Below are 20,472 nucleotides of genomic sequence, written 5' to 3' on the forward strand. Positions count from 1 at the left end.
TAGGGGCAGCTGGGCTAGCTCAGTGGATTGAGAGCCAAGCCTAGAGACGAAAGGTCCTAGGTTCAAACCCGGCCTCAGCCACTTCCCAGCTGGGTGACCCTGAGCGACTGTGTGACCCATTGCCTACTGGTTGTGGCCCTATGCTCCTAGAATGGAGTCCCAGGATTAAAAAAAAAAACAAAACAAAAAAAAAAAAAAGGTGGCTAGAGGTGGATAGTGTTTGGGACTTGGAATTAGGAAGTTCTCAATTCAAATCTGACCTCAGACACTTACTAGATGTGTGACACAGAATTTATATTGCAAAATATACATACACATATGTGTATGGTCACAAATTAGAGTGGTTAATTAAATAATATTTTATATACATTTGTGTATATGTACACATTGTGTATATATATACATTAACATGTGTGATACCTATAAGGTATCAGGAATATCTAAAACATTTTGTTCTATTCTATGAAGTTCATCAACAGCTTTGAGGGTTCTGTGTTTCATACTCTACAGTTGCTCATCTATGTCCCCATGGCTCACAATGCTACATGATGAGTAATGGGAAGACCACAATCTGTAAATATTAAGAGAAATATCCTCATGAAAATCAAACCTGCTAGTCCACTGCAAGTCAAAAGTTTTCATTGTTGAGAATAGCTATAATTAACTCACCATGGTTTGGACACTAATATACAAGCTATTTTATATGTTAACCAGATTTCAAAAAGAAACTCCTTGGAATCAGTTTTCTGAAATAAAGCCATTCGAATTTTTAAAGAGAGAATTCAGACCTACCTCTAGAAACATAATCATATTTTATAGGTGAGGATAATGGCCAAATCTACAGATAAAACAGTATATAAAAAACAATCATATAAAAATGGCAAGGAGTATGAGGTTAGAAAATCTAAACATAAATTCAAAAGTCATTACATATATCTTACCATCTCCAAAGAGGTTTTTTCTTTCTAATCTTAAAGTTGTTTGTAATATATGAGCAAAAAAATCTGCAACTAAAAACCTTAGTAAGACAGCTAATGTTTACATGATTATTTAAAATGTTAAAGGTTGTTTCTCAGGTGAGCACATTCTGGTGCAGGAGAAAATGTTTTTTCATGTGACTCCAACTGGACGTTTGCCAGATCGTCTGCTGCTTCACTGAGATTGGATGAAACAGCCTTGAATGTATATTTAATTTCACATTCCACAACCATTTCAGCAGGACAGTTTATCATTCATATCACTATGTCTGCCCTGTAAACACAAATGAACAACCATTATAGTATCTTGTCTCCATATTGCTTTCTCATTCCAAAAGTTTGACTTACACTGAAAAAAAAAATTGGTGTTGGAGTTGGGCCACTAAATCTGGATATCAACCATAAACTTTCAAATGAAGATTGAAAAAATTATACTGGTAGAATTGTAGTCCTAGAATTTAATAAGTTCTGTTAATGTAGTATTAATGGGACCCTTTCTTACTTTATTTGTCCCTGTCTACTAGATTGTATTCCAATAGACACATGAAAGTTATCTCATGAGGTAGAGCTATATCTATATCTACATTTATTTATCTGACCATAGAACTGAACTATCTACAGATAATCTAATTATAAGTATGATGAGATAAAATTATATATAATAGAAAAGAAATATAAAGTCAGTTTAAGGAAAAAAAATTTGGAGGCCAAACTTAGCAAAATTATCGCGAGAACACTTGTGAATTACGTTGTAAGGAGTACAGAAATCATATGAAATGTGTAAAAGATTTGAATTTTGTAACATTCATTTTCATAGTCAAGGAAAATAAAGCAACAAAACATAGAATCCGTAAGTACAAATAGAAATCTCAACAACCTATATGTGATGAATCCATTTTCTATGATTGTGAAAAAATGCAGATCTTTGAAGATCTTTTCTCCTCTTTTCCCTCTTTTTATTGAAATGAAACTAAAGACAAGAAATAAAGAGCAGCCAATTAAAATGAAGTATAGACAGAGGGAACATAATTATGAAGATGTTAATTGAGTAATGTTATAAAAAGTAATTGAAAACACCAAATAAATGGAAAACCAATTTCACATTATTTTGCACCTATATAAAATGTTCATGAGAATAACATACCTATTATTTCAGTAGAATACTTGATGAGTATGTTAGGAAATATATTATAACAAGTAATATTAGCAAACCATACTGATATCCAATTCAGTGTAAAACCATGATTGCAGAACAGAGAAAGCCAAACTCTCCCCCAAATAACTTTAAAAATGATTCAAAGTTAATTTTTGAGTGATGACAAAATCAGACATTTGAGAGATCTGTGACATGGGGTGAGGAGGCTATTCTGGAGTTCATAAGGAGGAAATTGAAGTAGTGGGGGCAGAAGAAGCATTAAGTTCAAGAGTTCTCAAGTGAGAGATGGTAAGGGGACCTGGCAAATGATCACAAAGAGATTACAGGGAACCTTTGGGCTAGCCCTGACTACAGGACCAGGTGATATTTGAAACTGTAGCCTCTGGAAAGGAATATTTTCTGTCAAGAAAGAGTGGAAATCCTGGAAAAGAGCAACTGTTTGGCAACTCTATTGCCTATACCCACTTCTGAGTCACAGTTCAAGGGCAGAGAGAATCATTTTCAGTAAAGTAGGAGTGGAAGCCATGAGGGTAATATCATTTTATGCTCCAAGTGATCAGGGATCCTAAGGAATAGCATCACTTCTTGTCCTAATGGAAGAAAAACTGTGAAGAGAAAAATAAATTGCAATTTCAATGATCAAGACCCCTTATCAGGTGAGGACAAGATTGGAGATCATAAGAGAAGTGACATCGTCACTTCTGAGACATTTAAAACATCTAAGTGCCCAGAACTAGCTCTGAAAAGAGTAGTGAAACTACATGAAACTTGAGCAAATCCACCCCACCTCCAAAGTAAGGAAAAAAGCCCAACATTAACAGAGTCCCAAATCAAGAAATAGGGTGAGAAATTAAGCAAATGATAAAGATAAACTTGACCATGAAAATCTACTATTGTAACAGGGAAGATCAAGATGCAAAATCAGAACATAATGAAGGCAAATCAAAGACTCAAAGAAAAATATAAATTGGGCAAGTACCCAGCAACAATTCCTTAAAGAATTAGAAAATGATTTTCAAAATAAAAAAAGCATGGCAGAGTTAAATAGGCAAAGAAATGAAAATGTGAAGAAATTATGAAGAAACAATTAATATTTTGGCAAAAGCACAAAAATGCTAAAAAAATAAAATTTTATAAAACAGAATTGGCCAGTTGGAAAAAAGTACAAGAGTTCATTAATGAAAATCACTCTTTAAAAAAAATTGGTAAAAAGGAAAAAAAAGGTCATTGAAAAAATAATTTCTAAAAAATTAGAATTGGGTCAATGGAAGCTAATCATCTAATTAAACTTGAGAAAATAATAAAACAAAGTGAAATGAACGGAAAATTGGAAAAAATGTGAAATATCTCATCTGAAAAAATAGTAACCTATAAAAATAACAAGGAAAGATAATTTAAGAATTGTTAAATTATCTGAATGCTGTGATCAGATTGAAAAGTCTAGACATGATATTTCAAGAAATTATGAAAGAAATCTTCTCTGATATGCTATAGCCTGAGCGTAAAATAGAAATTGAAAAATTCTGCCAATCACCACTTGAAAGAGATTCCAAAGTGAAAAATCCCAAGAATATTTTAGTCAAATTCTAGAGCTCCCTGGTCATAAAGGAAATATATAAAGCAACCCAAAATCAACCATTTAAATACCATGCATCCATAATCAAAATCACATAAGATCTATTAGTTGTCACATTAAAGGGGATGAAAGATTGGTATAAGATATATTAAAAGGTAAAAGAGCTAGGATCATAATCAAGAATATCCTACCTAGCAAACTAAATGTAATCTTTCTAGCAGAAAATGAATATTTAATGGAATAGAAGACTTTCAAACATCTCTAATAAAAATACCAGACTTAAATAGAATATTTGATTTTCAAATAAAAAAATTCAAGAGAAACATGAATAGGTAAATATGAAAGAGATAGCATAAGGGAATAATTAAGATTTAACTGTCTAACTTTCTATATGGGTGGATGATACAAGTATCTTCTAAGAACTTATTACAATTAAGAATGTTAGAAAGGGGGTCAGCTGGGTAGCTCAGTGGATTGAGAGTCAGGCCTAGAGATGGGAGGTTCTAGGTTCAAATCCTGCCTCAGACACTTCCCAGCTGTGTGACCCTGGGCAAGTCACTTGACCCCCATTGCCCACTCTTACCACTCTTCCACCTATGAGCCAACACACAGAAGTTAAGGGTTTAAAAAAAAGAATGTTAGAAAGATTCTACAAAAAAAAGAGGATGAAGGGGTCAGTTGATTATGTCAAGATGATATGAAAAATGGAAAAATAATAAAAAGGGATGTCCTGAGAGAAGAAGGAAGAGTGAGGTAGAATGGGGATAATTATTTCACGTAATAGAGTAATACAAGTATATTAATCAGAAATTTTTTAAATTTAGACTTCATTTCTCAGAAATCTTTCCCCATCCCCAAATTCCTTTCCCCTTTTTGTTTATAGTGTCTTTATGTTATTGTTTATATAGTTCTGGGATCTTCTCCTTCTCTTCTCCCCCTGTGTGCAGTCTGGGAAAGCCTCTTTTTACTGAAGGGTATTTTATTTCCTATAATTTTCAAGTGATATTTTATTAAATCTCATAAAAGATATTACTTAGATTATTGGATATTAACTTTAATCTTTACACAAGGAACACTTCTTATAATGGAAATGAAAATAGTAGGAGGGAAAGGAATGATTGAAACTTACATCTAAATTGATTCCAAAAGGGAAACACACACACACATATATACTCAAATAGTAATAGAAACTTATTTCATGCAACAGAGGAGTCAAACTGATGGTTTATCTTCATTGTCTACAGAATTTGAACACTGGTTCAGGCCCTAATCTGTGAGTGTCTACAGGAGCCTCAAACAGAGCCCCTGGAAGTGCTACCACTTCATGCAAATGCTTTTACTCCCTGCTATTCCCAGGTAGCTGCAAGCATTACCTCACCTCTGCCATAGAACTGTAATCGGATACCGCACTTCCTGAAGAGTGACCATAGTCATCAGGACCCTCATTTTTCAGCATTCATACTCACTTAAGTATGTTAGCTCTTTTCTCTTCCTCCTGAAGTTGCAACCTGGATTGAAAGGATGTCTAGTCAGCATATCAGGCCAAGAAAAATCTCCCCTTGTGAGCCAATCAATGCCTATTCATTGTGTGGGTAGAAATCTCTAGAACTGAGGCTATCACCTTTGCAATTGCTCCAAAGGCTTATTATTTGTTGATTCCACTGGTTTATCCCTGGGGTTTAAGGTTCCAAGTGAAAACAATACAGAGAGTTTGCCAGCTTTCACCTTTGTCCCCAGAGCTTGTTGTAGTTTCTGTCAATTTTGCTCTGGGGTATTTACACTTCAGTCAGGTAAGATCACCACCAATGAGGTCAAAGACCTTCCTCCAAGTGTCCTTGGCTAGACTTTCTTAAAATCAATGTTTAACTATTTCCTTCACTTAAGAATTGTTATGTAGTTTTCTTTCTCTGTTTCTGGTCTGCCTGGCTTTGGAATCAGTACCACATTAGTGTCATAAAAGGAATTTGTAAGAATTTCTTCTTTGCTTATTATGCCAAATAATCTGTATAGTATTGGGATTAGTTGTTCTTTAAATGTTTGATAGACTTCATTTGTGAATCCATCAGGCCCTGGTGATTTTTTCTTAGGGAGTTCTTTGATGGCATGTTCAATTTCTTTTTCTGATATTGGATTATTTAAATATTCTATTTAATCTGCTGTTAATCTAGGCAATTTATATTTTTGTAAATATTCATCCATATCACTTAGATTGCTATATTTATTGCAATATAATTGGATAAAATAGTTTTTAATGGTTGCTTTAATTTCCTCTTCATTAAAGGTGAGGTCACCCTTTTCATCTTTGATAGTGTTAATTTGGTTTTATTCTTTCCTTTTTTAAATTAGATTTATCAGTACTTTGTATATTTTACCTGTTTTATCAAAATACGAGCTTCTAGTTTTATTTATTAATTCAATAGTCCTTTTACTATCAATTTTATTAATTTCTCTTTTGATTTTTAGTATTTCTAATTTAGTTTTCATCTGGGGATGTTTAATTTGTTCACTTTCAAGTTTTTCAATTTGCATGCCAAGTTAATTGATCTTTGCCCTCCCGAATTTGTTAACATATGCACTCATTGATATAAATCTTCCCCTTAGAACATATTTGGCTGAATCCCACAGGTTTTGGTAAGAAGTCTTATCATTGTCATTGTCTTCAATTAAATTATTAATTGTTTCTGTGATTTGTTCTTTAACTAACTTATTTTGGAGAATCATATTATTTAGTATTCAGTTAGTTTTTTGTTTGCCTCTCCAAGTATTCTTACTAACAACTATCTTCAATGTATTATGATCTAATAAGGTTGCATTTATTATTTCTGATTTTTGAATTTTTTTGCCATGTTTCTATGTCCTATTACATGGTCTGTCTTTGTGAATGTTCCATGTGCTGCTGAAAAGAAGGTGTATATCTTTTTGTCCCTATTTATTTTTCTCCACATATCTATTAACTAATTTTTCTAGGATTTCATTTGCCTCTCATCTCTTACTTATTTATTTTTTGGTTTGATTTATCAAGATCTAATAGGGGAAGGATGAGGTCTCCCATTAGTATAGTTTTGCTATCTATTTCATCCTTGAGCCCCAAAAGCTTCTCCTTTAGAAATATGGATATGATACCATTGGTGCATACATGTTGAGTACTGATATTTCTTCATTTTTTATACTGCCTTTTATCAGGATATAATCACCTTGCCTATCACTTCTTTTTTTTTTGACACTGGTTCTGTGAGAAATAATGATTGCAACTGATGCCTTCTTTTTCTCAGTTGAAGCCCAATAGATTTTGCTTCAGCCTTTTATTTTAAATCTATGCATGTCTGCCTGTCTCATGTGTGTTTCTTTTTTTTAAGTGGGTTAATTATAATATTTATTAATTTTTTTAGAAAAGTTAACATGGTAATAAAATTCATGCTCTTACTTTCCCCTTCACCCCCCATGCTCCTCCCCCTGCCCCATAGCTGATGCATATTTCCACTGGTTTTAACATCTGTCATTGATCAAGACCTATTTCCAAATTGTTGATAGTTGCATTGGTGTGGTAGTTTTGAGTCTACATCCCCAATCATGTCTGCCTCAACCCATGTGTTCAAGCAGTTGTTTTTCTTCTGTTTCCACTCCTTTAGTTCTTCCTCTGAATGTGGGTAGCATTCTTTTCCATAAGTCCCTCAGAATTGTCTTGGGTCATTGCATTACTGCTAGTACAGAAGTCCATTACATTCTATTTTACCACAGTGTATCAGTCTCTGTGTACAATGTTCTTCTGTCTCTGCTCCTTTCGCTCTGCATCAATTCCTGGAGGTCTTTCCAGTTCACATGGAATTCCTCCAGTTTATTATTCCTTTGAGCACAATAGTATTCCATCACCAGCATATACCACAATTTGTTCAGCCATTCCCCAATTGAAGGGCATACCCTCATTTTCCAGTTTTTTGCCACCACAAAAAGCGCAGCTATAAATATTTTCGTACAAGTCTGTTTATCTATGATCTCTTTGGGGTACAAACCCAACAATGGTATGGCTGGATCAAAGGGCAGGCATTCTTTTGTAGCCCTTTGAGCATAGTTCCAAATTGCCAGCCAGAATGGTTGGATCAGTTCACAACTCCACCAGCAATGCATTAATGTCCCAGTTTTGCCACATCCCCTCCAGCATTCATTACTCTCCCCTTCTTTCATTTTAGCCAATCTGCTAGGTGTGAGGTGGTATCTCAGAGTTGTTTTGATTTGCATTTCTCTAATTATTAGAGATTTAGAACACTTTCTCATGTGCTTATTGATACTTTTGATTTCTTTACCTGAGAATTGCCTATTCATATCTCTTGCCCATTTTTCAATTGGGGAATGGCTTGATTTTTTATACAATTGATTTAACTCCTTGTATATTTGAGTAAATAGGCCCCTGTCAGAGTTTTTTGTTATAAAGATTTTTTCCCAATTTGTTGTTTCCCTTCTGATTTTGGCTACATTGTTTTTGTTTGTACAAAAGCTTTTTAGTTCGATATAATCAAAATCATTTATTTTACATTTTATAATTTTCGCTAACTCTTGCTTGGTTTTAAAATCTTTCCTTTTCCAGAAATCTGACAAGTAAACTATTCTATGTTCACTTAACTTATTTATAGTTTTCCTCTTTATATTCAAGTCATTCACCTATTCTGGATTTATCTTGGTGTAGGGTGTGAGATGTTGATCTAAACCTAATCTCTCCCATATTGTTTTCCAAATTTTCCAACAGTTTTTGTCAAATAGTGGATTTTTGTCCCAAAAGTTGGGCTCTTTGGGTTTATCATACACTGTCTTGTTGATGTCACTTACCCCAAGTCTATTCCACTGATCCTCCCTTCTGTCTCTTAGCCAGTACCATACCGTTTTGATGACCGCTGCTTTATAGTACAGTTTAATATCTGGTACTGCTAGGCCCCCTTCCGTCACATTTTTTTTTTCATTATTTCCCTTGATATTCTTCATCTTTTGTTATTCCAGATTAACTTTGTTATAGTTTTTTCTAATTCAGTTTTTTGGTAGTTTGATAGGTATGGCTCTAAATAGGCAAATTAATTTAGGCAGAATGGTCATTTTTATTATGTTAGCTCGTCCTACCCATGAGTGAGCAATCAATATTTTTCCAATTGTTTAGATCTAGTTTTACTTGTTTGGAAAGTGTTTTGTAGTTGTTTTCGTATAGTTTCTGTGTTTGTTTTGGTAGATATATGCCTAAGTATTTTATATTGTCTAGGGTGATTTTAAATGGTGTTTCTCTTTCTACCTCTTGCTGCTCTAATGTGTTGGAAATATATAGAAATGCTGATGATTTATGTGCATTTATTTTGTATCCTGCAACTTTACTAAAGTTGTTGATTATTTCTATCAGCTTCTTAGTTGATTCTCTAGGATTTTTTAAGTAGATCATCATATCATCTGCAAAGAGTGATAGCTTAGTCTCCTCATTGCCTATTTTGAGACCTTCAATTTCTTTTTCTTCTCTATTGCAACTGCTAGCGTTTCTAGTACAATGTCAAATAATAGAGGTGATCATGGGCATCCTTGTTTCACTCCTGATCTTATTGGGAAGGCTTCTAATTTATCCCCATTGCATATGATGCTTGTTGACAGTTTTAGGTATATACTGTTTGTCATTTTTAGGAAAGGTCCTTCTATTCCTATACTTTCCAGGGTTTTCAATAGGAATGGATGCTGTATTTTGTCAAAGGCTTTTTCAGCATCTATTGAGATAATCATGTGATTTTTGTTTGTTAGCTTGTTGACATGGTCAATTATGTGGATGGTTTTCCTAATGTTGAACCATCCTTGCATTCCTGGTATAAATCTCACCTGATCATGGTGGATGATCCTCTTGATCACTTGCTGGAGTCTCTTTGCTAGTATTCTATTTAAGATTTTTGCATCTATGTTCATTAAGGAGATTGGTCTATAGTTTTCTTTCTCTGTTTTTGATCTCCCTGGCTTTGGAATCAGTACCATATTTGTGTCATAAAAGGAATTTGGTAGGACTCCTTCTTTGCTTATCATATCAAATAATTTGTATAGTATTGGGATTAGTTGCTCTTTGAATGTCTGATAGAATTCACTTGTGAATCCATCAGGCCCTGGCGATTTTTTCTTAGGGAGTTCTTTGATGGCTTGTTCAATTTCTTTTTCTGATATGGGGTTATTTAGGTATTCTATTTCTTCTGCTGTTAGTCTAGGCAGTTTATATTTTTGTAGATATTCATCCATATCTCCTAAATTGTTATATTTGTTGCCATATAATTGGGCAAAATAGTTTTTAATGATTGCCTTAATTTCCCCTTCATTAGAGGTGAGGTCTCCCTTTTCATCTTTGATACTGTCAATTTGGTTTTCTTCTTTCATTTTTTTATTAGATTGACCAGTACTTTGTCTATTTTATCTGTTTTTTCAAAATACCAGCTTCTAGTCTTATTTATTAATTCAATAGTTCTTTTTACTTTCGATTTTATTAATTTCTCCCTTAATTTTTAGTATTTCTAATTTAGTTTTCATCTGGGTATTTTTAATTTGCTCGCTTTCTAATTTTTTAAGTTGCACGCCCAATTCATTAATCTCTACCCTCCCTAATTTGTTAATATATGCACTCAAGGATATAAATTTCCCCCTGAGTACTGCCTTGGCTGCATCCCACAGAGTTTGGTATGATGTCTCATCATTGTCATTTTCTTCAATGAAATTGTTGATTGTTTCTATGATTTCTTCTTTGACAAATTGGTTTTGGAGAATCATATTATTTAATTTCCAATTGGTTTTTGATTTTCCTGTCCAGGTGCCCTTACTAATTATTATTTTTATTGCATTATGATCTGAGAAGGTTACATTTATTATTTCTTCCCTTTTGCATTTGTTTGTAATGTTTCTATGCCCTATTACATGGTCAGTCTTTGTGAATGTACCATGTGCAGCTGAAAAGAAGGTGTATTCCTTTTTGTTCCTATTTATTTTTCTCCACATATCTATTAATTTTTCTAGGACTTCATTCATTCATTCATCTCTCTTACCTCTTTCTTATTTATTTTTTGGTTTGATTTATCTAGATCTGAAAGAGGAATATTTAGATCTCCCACTATTATGGTTTTACCGTCTATTTCCTCCTTGACCTCTGCTAGTTTCTTCTTCATGAATCTGATTGCTATGCCATTTGGTGCATACATATTGAACAATGTTATTTCCTCATTGTCTATACTGCCTTTAATTAGGATGTAATGACCTTCCCTGTCTTTTTTAATCATATCTATTTTTACTTTGGCTTTGTCAGAAATCATAATTGCCACTCCTACCTTCTTTTTCTCATTTGTTTTCCAAAGGATTTTGCTCAAGCCCTTTACCTTAAAACTGTGTATGTCCACCCGCCTCATATGTGTTTCTCGTAGACAACATATGGTGGGATTTTGGTGTCTAATCCACTCTGCCATTTGCTTCCTTTTTATGGGCGAGTTCATCCCATTCACATTCAGAGTTATAATTATCAGTTTTGTATTTGCTGACATTTTGATATCCTCTCCTAGTTCTACCCCTTCTTACAGTATTTCCTTTTAAATCAGTGGTTTGCTTTATCCCAGAAACCCATGTCCCCTCCCTTGATTTACTTCCCTTTCTACCCCCTCCCTTATTATTTCCCTCTTTTTATTTTTAAGGCCTAATGAATTTCCTCCCCCTTCTTCTCCCCTCCCTTTTTTGACCTCCCCACTCCCCTGCTACCCTAGGTTTATCCCTTCTGACTTTCTCAGTGGGGTTAGATAGAGTTTTATATCCCAATGGATAAAGCTACTCTTCCTTCTCAGGGTTAATTACACTGAGAGTAAGGTTTAAATATTACCTCTTAATGCTCTCTTCCTCTCCTTCTTATAATATTATTCATCCCTTCCCCTTCCCATGCCCTCTTTGTGTGTAATAGAATATCCTATATTTCTTATTCATTCAAGTTTCTCTTGGTGTCCTCTAGTATTCACCCCCCTCTTTCCTACCCTCCCCCTTATCATCTTAGACCATTTTGTATTCCAACCTCTCCCTGTGAATAATTCTTCTAATTACTATAATAGTGAATACTATAATAGTGAATAGAGTTCTTTACAGAGAATTATACATAACATTTCTCCACATGAATACAAATAATTAGATCTTATTGAAGGCCTTAAAGAGGCAAATTTAAAAAAAATACAAGTTTTCTTTCTTTCCCCTCTGTTTCTTATTTACCTTTTCATGTTTCTCTTGGTTTTTGTGGTTGGATATCGAACTTTCCATTTAGTCCTGGCCTTTTTTGTGCAAAAACTTGGAAATCTTCTATCTTTTTGAATGCCCAAACTTTCCCCTGGAAGTATATAGTTAGTTTTGATGGGTAGGTGATCCTTTGTTTTAGACCCAGTTCTCTTGTCTTTCTGAATATCATGTTCCAAGCCTTGAGGTCTTTTAGTGTGGAGGCTGTCAGATCCTGTGTGATCCTGATTGGTGCTCTTTGATATCTGAATTGTCTCTTTCTGGCTTCTTGTAAAATTTTTTCTTTCACTTGGAAGCTCTTGAATTTGGCTATTATGTTCCTGGGAGTTGATTTCTTTTCTGGGTCTAGTGTAGAGGGTGATCTATGGATCCTTTCAATGTCTATATTGCCCTCTTGTTGTAGAACTTCAGGGCAATTTTGCTGAATAATTTCTTTTAGTATGGAGTCCAAATTTGTATTAATTTCTGCTTTTTCAGGAAGACCAATGATTCTGAGATTGTCTCTTCTAGGTTTATTTTCTTGGTCTGTCACTCTCATTGAGATATTTCATGTTTCCTTCTATTTTATCAGTCTTTTGACTTTGTTTTATTTGTTCTTGCTGTCTTGAGAAATCATTAGCTTCTAATTGCTCAATTCTAGCCTTTAGGGACTGGTTTTCAGCTATAATCTTTTGGTTTTCCTTTTCATTCTGGTCATTTCTGGTCTTCAATTTACTTGCCTCACTTTCCAATTGTGAAATTCTGCCTTTTAAACTGTTACTTTCTTGCCAGATTTTGGTTTCCAATTTGTTTAACTTTTCATTTGATTTTTGGGCATCTTTCTCCAATTGGGAGTTTCTGTTTTCTAACCTGTTAATTTACTTTTGAGCTATTTCCCACTTCTCTCACCAAATCTCTTCCATCTTTCTCATGATCTCAGATTTGAACTCTTCAAGAGCTTGTGACCAATTTTCATTTGGGGGGAAGGTTTGGATATGATTACTTATTTGTTCTCCTCTGCTGTTTGCTCTGTTGTCTGGATTTTATCTGTGTAAAAGTTGTCAACTCTTACAGATTTCTTCTTGATGATATTTCTCTTTTTGGGTTCTTGTCTCTGGCTTGCCATTGTTAGCCCTGCGCCCTCTCAGGTTTATCCTCACACTCAGGGTCTGTCTGCACTCTTTAGGCTCCTGAGGTCTCAGGCCTAGTTGTTTTCAGGGTCAAGACTCCTGGTGGTTCCCTTGATTGTTCCTCTGCCTGAGGCTTTTTAAACAGTCTCAGGGTGCTGCTTCCACAGTCATGTACCCCTTTCCACTGGGTCCCCACTCAAGGTCCAAGCCTGCGCTCCAGATTCTAGTCCTTGCCTGCACTCAGGATCCATGTCTGTGCTTGCATCCACACCCGTACTTGTGCTTGCACTCAGGGTCTGTGTTCAAAGTCCGCACGTTCTTTAGCCTCTTGGGGTCTTACATCTTGCTGCTCTCTGGGGCAGGCCCTGGTAACCCCAGGTAGCTGCCAAGGACTTAGTGAGTGCACCAAACTTGCTCTAACTCTTGTGAGCTGGCTTTGGCATTGTAGGTGGTGTGGGATGGGGGTGGGGGTTGCTCAGTTCGTGTTTTAGTGAGAGCTGTTTCACCACTTTATAGCATGGAAATGCCCCGATTCCACATCCCTCCAATGCTGCGCCCTTTTGTGGGGTCTCTTCGTTCCTTTGGATTTGTTTTTATGTCTTCTTGAGGAGTCCTGTATGTTTTGGTTAGGAGAGGTTAAGCAGTTGCTTTTTACTCTGCCCGCATCTTAACCAGGAAGTCCTCTCTGAGTATCTACATTCTTTATTTCTTTAAGGAGCACTTTGAGTTGAATCAAGCTTTTTGAGTACTTTAGTAGGTTGTTCCCTAGTATTTTATGCACTTGGTTGTTATTTTGAAAAGAATTTCTTTCTAGTTTATTGCCTCTTGGGTTTTCTTAATAATTACATTGAAATGAAGTTGATTATTTTTGGGTTTATTTTGTATTAATAAATTCTTATTGGCTTAAGCCCATAGCCTAAGATAGAATTCACTTTTTCCTTAAAACCTTTCCTTCCTCTCAACTACCTCATTTTTGTGCAGAATATCACCATCCTTCCAATCATCCAAATTCAAAACTTTGTTCACACCATCTCTTACATTTGACCCCTTCTTTCTACTCACACAGATTTGACCATATCATCCTCTTGCTCAAAACTCTCCAGTGACTCCTTGTTATCTCTGGGATCAAATGCAAATTCTTTTTTGGTCTAATGTGGTCTAAACTTGCCTTCCAGACTCATATATGTTAACTACCCTTCACATTCAATGTTCTACTCAGATTGGCCTCCTGCCACTCACCATTCTTTTTTTCTTATAGCTGTATGGACCTGTTTTGATTCTGAACAAATTATTTTATGTAATCCAATGACTGTGGGGCACTTTGAAAGTTTTTAAAAAAATCTATGTAATACAAATATTTCCAATGAAAACTGAAAATCTGTTTCCTATTTTTGATTTATTAGTTGAGTGGCACAGTAAAATTTAGTACAGTTTTATCGGAGTTTTCACATCATTAGTTACTATCTACTTGGTAGTTTTTCTATTCCTTTCTTGATGGTGATGCCTTCTTCATCCAGGATTTTGTTACTGGAGGTCTATAACACCACAAGTTGTAATTGGACCAACCACAATTGTTGGGAAGCTAATTGGAATACGTTGAGATTCAGGAAAGGAAAGCAAAAACAAATGTTCCAATAAAATAATGACTTAGAACCAGCAGTGTTTTTAATGGAACAGTAGCTGCAAGGCAATAATTCAGTGGGCTGTATGTCTCAGCCACTGTTGGCATAGACTTGTAGCATGAAAGGAACATTGCTGCTATTCCTCCCATGTGACTTTTCACTTTGCATAGGTTATTCAGTTCATAGAGTGTAATCCTTCTCACCTCTATTTCTTAGAGTCCTTGCTGTCTTTGAAACTCAACTCTTCTTGCCTTTTTAAATTTGCTATTACTGTTTTCTTCCTGAAATTTGCCTTGTTCATTTTGTATATATTTAGTTTATATTTGTCCTGTAGATATAGGAAAGGAAACGGCACCATAGATAGAGCCTGGAGGCAGGAAGATGTCAGTTCCAGTACTGCCTCTGGAACTTAGTACCTTTGTGAGACTCTAGGCAAGTCACTTAAGTTCAGTTCTCTCAATTTTAAAGTGGGGATAATGATAGCACCTACCTACCAGGGTTGTTTGTAAAGCTAGCCTGGCATATAACAAGTACTTAATGAATCCTTCCTTTTTCAATCCCTGCCATTTGAGGATTGGAACCATTGTGCTTTTCTTTTTGTAGCTCCTATGTTTCACTTAGTCCCTGCCACTTAGAAGATTCTTAATAAATTTCTATTGCTTAAACAAACAACTGCTGTTAAGTATGTAAACAAAGGAATATTAGAAATTATCTAGTCTAATTTCCTATTTTTATGTTATGAGAGATGTTTAATTAGATTAGACATAATTCTTAGGTGGAGAACCCAAAATGTGACTTCATTAAGTATTGCCATATGGTGAAAAACTTGAAGTTGGCTGTCCTTTGATGACCCTTACAAGCTACAAGAGGCATGTAGCTAGTAAAAGGAGTTGCTTTCCTTCTTCCTCATTCTTGCTTTTCTAAAGCCCATAATGATTGCTTTTCATTCAGTAGTACTAATAATGAACTCTCCTTAACAGTTAAAGATGCTACTTTTGCTAATATAATAGCTTCTGCTTTTAATGGTTTTCTGGAGAAAGAGTGAGAAATTCATCTGATGGACTACCTGCACTCTGGGTAGACTTTTTCCTTTGTACTGATCTCCTCTAGGGAGAGCCCTGACTGTACTGATGAATTAACTTCACTTTGCCCCATCTTGCACTTATAGTCTTAAGGAGCACCATAATAGGCATCTGAGATAAGTTTGAAAGCATGAATGGATGAAGCAACTTATTGTAGAAATGCATGAGAGACCTTAGAAAAACAAAGCACTTTTCTTTCAGCAGACAGTTAAGGGCCTTCTGTAGGTCAAACACTGTGCTAGACACTGGGGATATGAAGTTAAAAAATGAAACAGTCTCTATCTTCAAAGAACTTGCATTTTTTGGGAGTAGGAGAGAGGACTGCATATACATACACAAGCTCAGACAGAATAAATACAAAATAAGCACTAGAAGCTGGGGAATGGGGAATTAGAAATCCATTGACATTTAAGTTAAGGTAGTAACATGGTTAAATTTAAACTTAAGGAAAATCACTTTGGCAACCATGTGGTATAAGGAGAGATATGAGGCAGAGATATTAGTTAGGAGGACATTACATTAGAAAGTAGAAAAGGAAAGAATTGCCAACTACTTAGATATGAGAGGTGAGAGACTGAGGAGTCAAGAACATTGGTTATATAAATCTGGGTGACTAGAAGAATGGTAGGGCCCTTTGCAGAAATAAAGGAATTTGGAAGATGAAATTTTAGGGAAAGAAAATGAATTCTGTTTCTTACATGTTGAGTTTGAGAAGTCTCTGAGACATCTAGTTAGAAATATCCTATAGACACTATGCAGGATAGAAGGCCAGGGGAGAGATAGGGTCTAGATATCTAGATCTGTGAGTCATCTGCAGAGAGATGATAATTAGAACTCTTGGAGCAGATGAAGTCACCAAGTGAGTATATTGCAGGAAGAGAGAAGGGGGCTCAGGTCAAAGTCTTAGAGTACCCACAGTTAGAGGATATGATATGGATAATGAACCAGCAAGAGATATGAGGAGTGGTCAGACAGGTAAGAGGAGATTCAGGAGAGAGCAGTGCCATGAAAACCCAGGGTGGAGACTAGCCATCCTTGAGGAGGTAAATAGTGTCAAAAGTAGAGAAGGATGAAATCTAAAAAAAAGACCATTGGATTTGGCATCCCTCATCATAGGGTATAGTGAAGACATTTTAGGAACTCTGGTATACTTGAGGGCAATAGGGAAGGATCCAGCCATAAATAGGAACACTTTGAAGGTGAAGGGTACAGTAAGGGACTGAGGCAAGTCAAGATGAGATGGGATTGAATCAATATCCTTGGCAGAGAATGCCTGTGTCATTATCAAAGATTGGGGGAGAAGAGTAAAGGGTTTTGAGATGAGGAGAAGAGGGAACTCATAGCAAATGGCCTAAATTTTCTTTCTTACTTTATTTTAAATTGGTGATGTGGTCTGATCAATGCAGTCCAGTGAATTCAGATTAAAATTGAGTTAGTTGTTAGATGAATATAGTGCAAGGCCCATGGGGATCAGGAGGCCAGTTTGGTTGTATTGAGTCTTCTTCATGAGAAGAGAATGTTGGATAAACAATATTTGCTTTAAAATTCTGATTCTGACCTGTCATTTCATCAGTGTAGGGAATTCCCAGTGTGGAAACTCCTTCCATAAAATGCAGTATTTGAGATCTTAGAGAATTTCTGGAGCAGGGAGTGGTTACTGACTTGCCTCTGGTCATGCAGTTAGTATGCCAAGAAACAGAACTTTGAAACCTAGTCTTTAAAATTGGGAAGGATGAGTGGGAAGTGAATTCAGAAGAAATTGTGTGCATGATGAAGGGCATATTTTAGTAATGCTGAGGAACCTAGAAATGTAAGCATTTTAAAAGTGAGCACTGAGGGCTTTTTCTTAGAAAACAGTGCTCTCTATTTAGATCATAATGGTCTATTAGACATTATGATTCTGTGACAGTAGTGGCAATATCTAGGCTTTGGAGAAAAGATTGCTTATGTTATATTGTTCAGAAAAGTAGCCTAGTATGTTTTCCTGGATCATGTCAGATATAAATGTATATTGTAGTTCATTTTTAGGCATTTGTAAGTATTCCTAGCATTGCAAGTTTACAGATGTCAGCCTGAAGAAAGAAAGAACATGTTTTAGATTTGAGCAATTGCTTCCTACAGGCAAGACCTTGTGACTTAAAAAGCTGTCATTACAAAAAAATGTTGTTTTGCCAGGATGAGGCTAGCTTGCTTGGATGCAGGGATATGGAAACTTTAATATTGTCATTATTCATTTTTTGGGGATATTCAAAATCTGTAAGATATAAGATCCTCTGGGTTTTAGATCTCTTCATAACTGGTTCTCTTCCTACCTTTCCAGTCTTCTTAAATGTTATTTTCTTTTATGCACTCTAAGGTCCAGTGACACTGGCCTCTGTGTTATTCCATTAACACTGTTTTCTGACTGCATTTTCATTGGCTGTATCCCATACCAAGAATACTTTTCTTTCTCAAATCCGTCTCCTGGCTACCCTGATACTCTTCATATCCCTGGTAAAAATTCCACCTTCTGCAGGAAACCTATCTTAGTCCTCCTTAATACTAGGGAGATTTATCTCCACTTTATTCTTTCTATTAATTTTATCCTGGCTTGTTGGTACCTAGCTTTTTATACATTGTCTTCCTCTTTAGACTATGAGGTCCTTGGTGGGTAGGGGGTGGCATTGCTTTTCTTTGGAAAACAAATTGGAGCCACTATTGGAAGCACTGTAGGAGAGGAGAGCCAGAGTTCATGGTGGAGGTCTGATTGAGGCTATGCAAACTGGCTGAATGTGGGTGAAATGCTATTTACATTGAACTTTCTCAATAGCTGGAATCTTTGGTTGGATGGAATAGCCCATGAGTTCCTACTATTTTTAGCTCTTTTCTTATTTGTGATTGCTCATGAGTGAGCTTCTAAACATCTGAAAACAGTACAGGATTTGTGTAATGACTACAGTCCCCTTTATTCCATTTCAGATGGATTTTCTTTTGCATACCACTGTGGAGAAAAAAATGGACTTCTTCTTAGGGAATTTAATTAATTCAACAGATATTTATTAAGCATCTGCTATGTGCAAGGCACTATGATAGATGCTGAGAATAATGGTAGTATTCCCTTCATTTGTATTGTATTATCTGCATTTTGATTTGTTCACATTTGTGTTATTTCTTTTTCATACCCTTTTGAGGTAGATGGGTGAGGTATCATTAATCTTATTGTACAAATTAGAGAAGTGAAGCAAAAAAAAAAAATCAAGTGATTTGCTCATGATCATTGGAAAATAATAAATGGAAAAGAGCATAACTTAAGATTTCCAGAAATTTGTTCCCAGAGAGAAAGCTAAATGACCTTTTTTTTTTTTCCCATTATTTTTTAGCGTCGCCTTCGACATCTCCGGAATATTGCTGCCCGAAACATTGTTAATAGGAATGGCCACCGACTTCTTGATACCTACTTCACACTTCACTTGTGCAATAGTGAAAAGATATATAAAGGTAAAGGAAGCCATGTGTTTGGTATTCATGAGCTGTTGCATCCCATTCTTTTCTCATTTAATCCTCTACAACTATGTTTGAGTAATAGTTGATCCTTTTGATACATGTTGAGAGGCACCTGTGGTATGAAGACTTCGGGTCAGTTTTAGAACTGATATTTGAGTTCTGTATTTGTTACTTTGTGACTTGAGGAAAATCCTTCACCCTCTCTAGTTGTTGTTTCCTTATCTGTATGATAAAGGAATTCGGCTAAATGTTCTCTAGGTTCTTTCCAGTTTTCAAACCTAAACTTCTTTAATTTGTTTAATTTAAAATTAATAGCAGTTCTCATTACATGAATTAAAGGAATATTGCTTCAGGTAGGTTTATTGAACCATACTGACCCTTATAGCTTTCATTATGAGTATTAGTTCATTTTTGTCTTTAACCCAGACTTATTAGTCTGGTCCTTAAAAAATAGTGCTTACAGATTATCACTCTTATATAGTTTGGTTTGTCCTTTGCAAAACACTTCTTATTTTTTAAAACCTTACCTCCTGCCTTAGAAGCACTACTTAAGGAATAGTTCCAAGGCAGAAGAGTGGTAAGGGCTAGGTGATTGGGGACTCACCCAGGGTCACACAGCTAGTAAGTGTCTGAGACCAGATTTGATCCTAGGTCCTCCAGTCTCCAGGCCTCTAATTAGACACTGTGCCACTTAACTGCTGCAACAAGCACTTACTTAAAAAAAATTGGTGAAAAGTGTGAAAATATTTGCAATATTCCATACCTGTGGACCTTTTGCCTCTGCAAAGAAGTGAGGTGAAGGAGTCTTATCATATCTCTCTTTGGGGACCATGCTTTCAACAAGCATTCATTAGATACTTTCTGTGGGCAGGGAATTATGTGAAAGACTCAATACAATGAAGGGTAGAAACAGTTCTTATATCCTATAGGAGCTTATATTCTACCAGGAAAATAATATGGAAATAAACAAGTATATATAGAGTAGATGGAAGGCAGTCTGAGCAGAGAAGGCATTTGCAATGAGGGAGGGGAAAGTCTTTCTCCTCTTCCTTTCCTATTTTAAAAAAATCTTATTTTTTCCAAAGATATTTTATTTTCCCAATTACATGTAATAACAATTTTCAACATTGATTTTTCCAAAATTATAAGATCCAAATTGTCTACCTCCTTTTTCTTCCCCCCTCTTGGAGATGATAAGCAATTTCACTTAGTTT

The 20,472-nt window shown here is 35.5% G+C and overlaps 1 protein-coding gene across 1 annotated transcript in view; it reads left to right on the forward strand.

Moving 5' to 3' along the window:
- The window catches only part of UVRAG (UV radiation resistance associated), a 436,868-nt gene that overhangs the window by 23,415 nt on the left and 392,981 nt on the right, over positions 1-20,472 (forward strand). The window contains exon 2 of the mRNA XM_044668156.1: positions 19,135-19,252. Within this exon, the coding sequence (XP_044524091.1) occupies positions 19,135-19,252 (118 nt within the window). The remainder of the gene's footprint in view (positions 1-19,134; positions 19,253-20,472) is intronic.

This window comes from Gracilinanus agilis, chromosome 3, assembly GCF_016433145.1.
Source record: "Gracilinanus agilis isolate LMUSP501 chromosome 3, AgileGrace, whole genome shotgun sequence".
NCBI lineage: Eukaryota > Metazoa > Chordata > Mammalia > Didelphimorphia > Didelphidae > Gracilinanus > Gracilinanus agilis.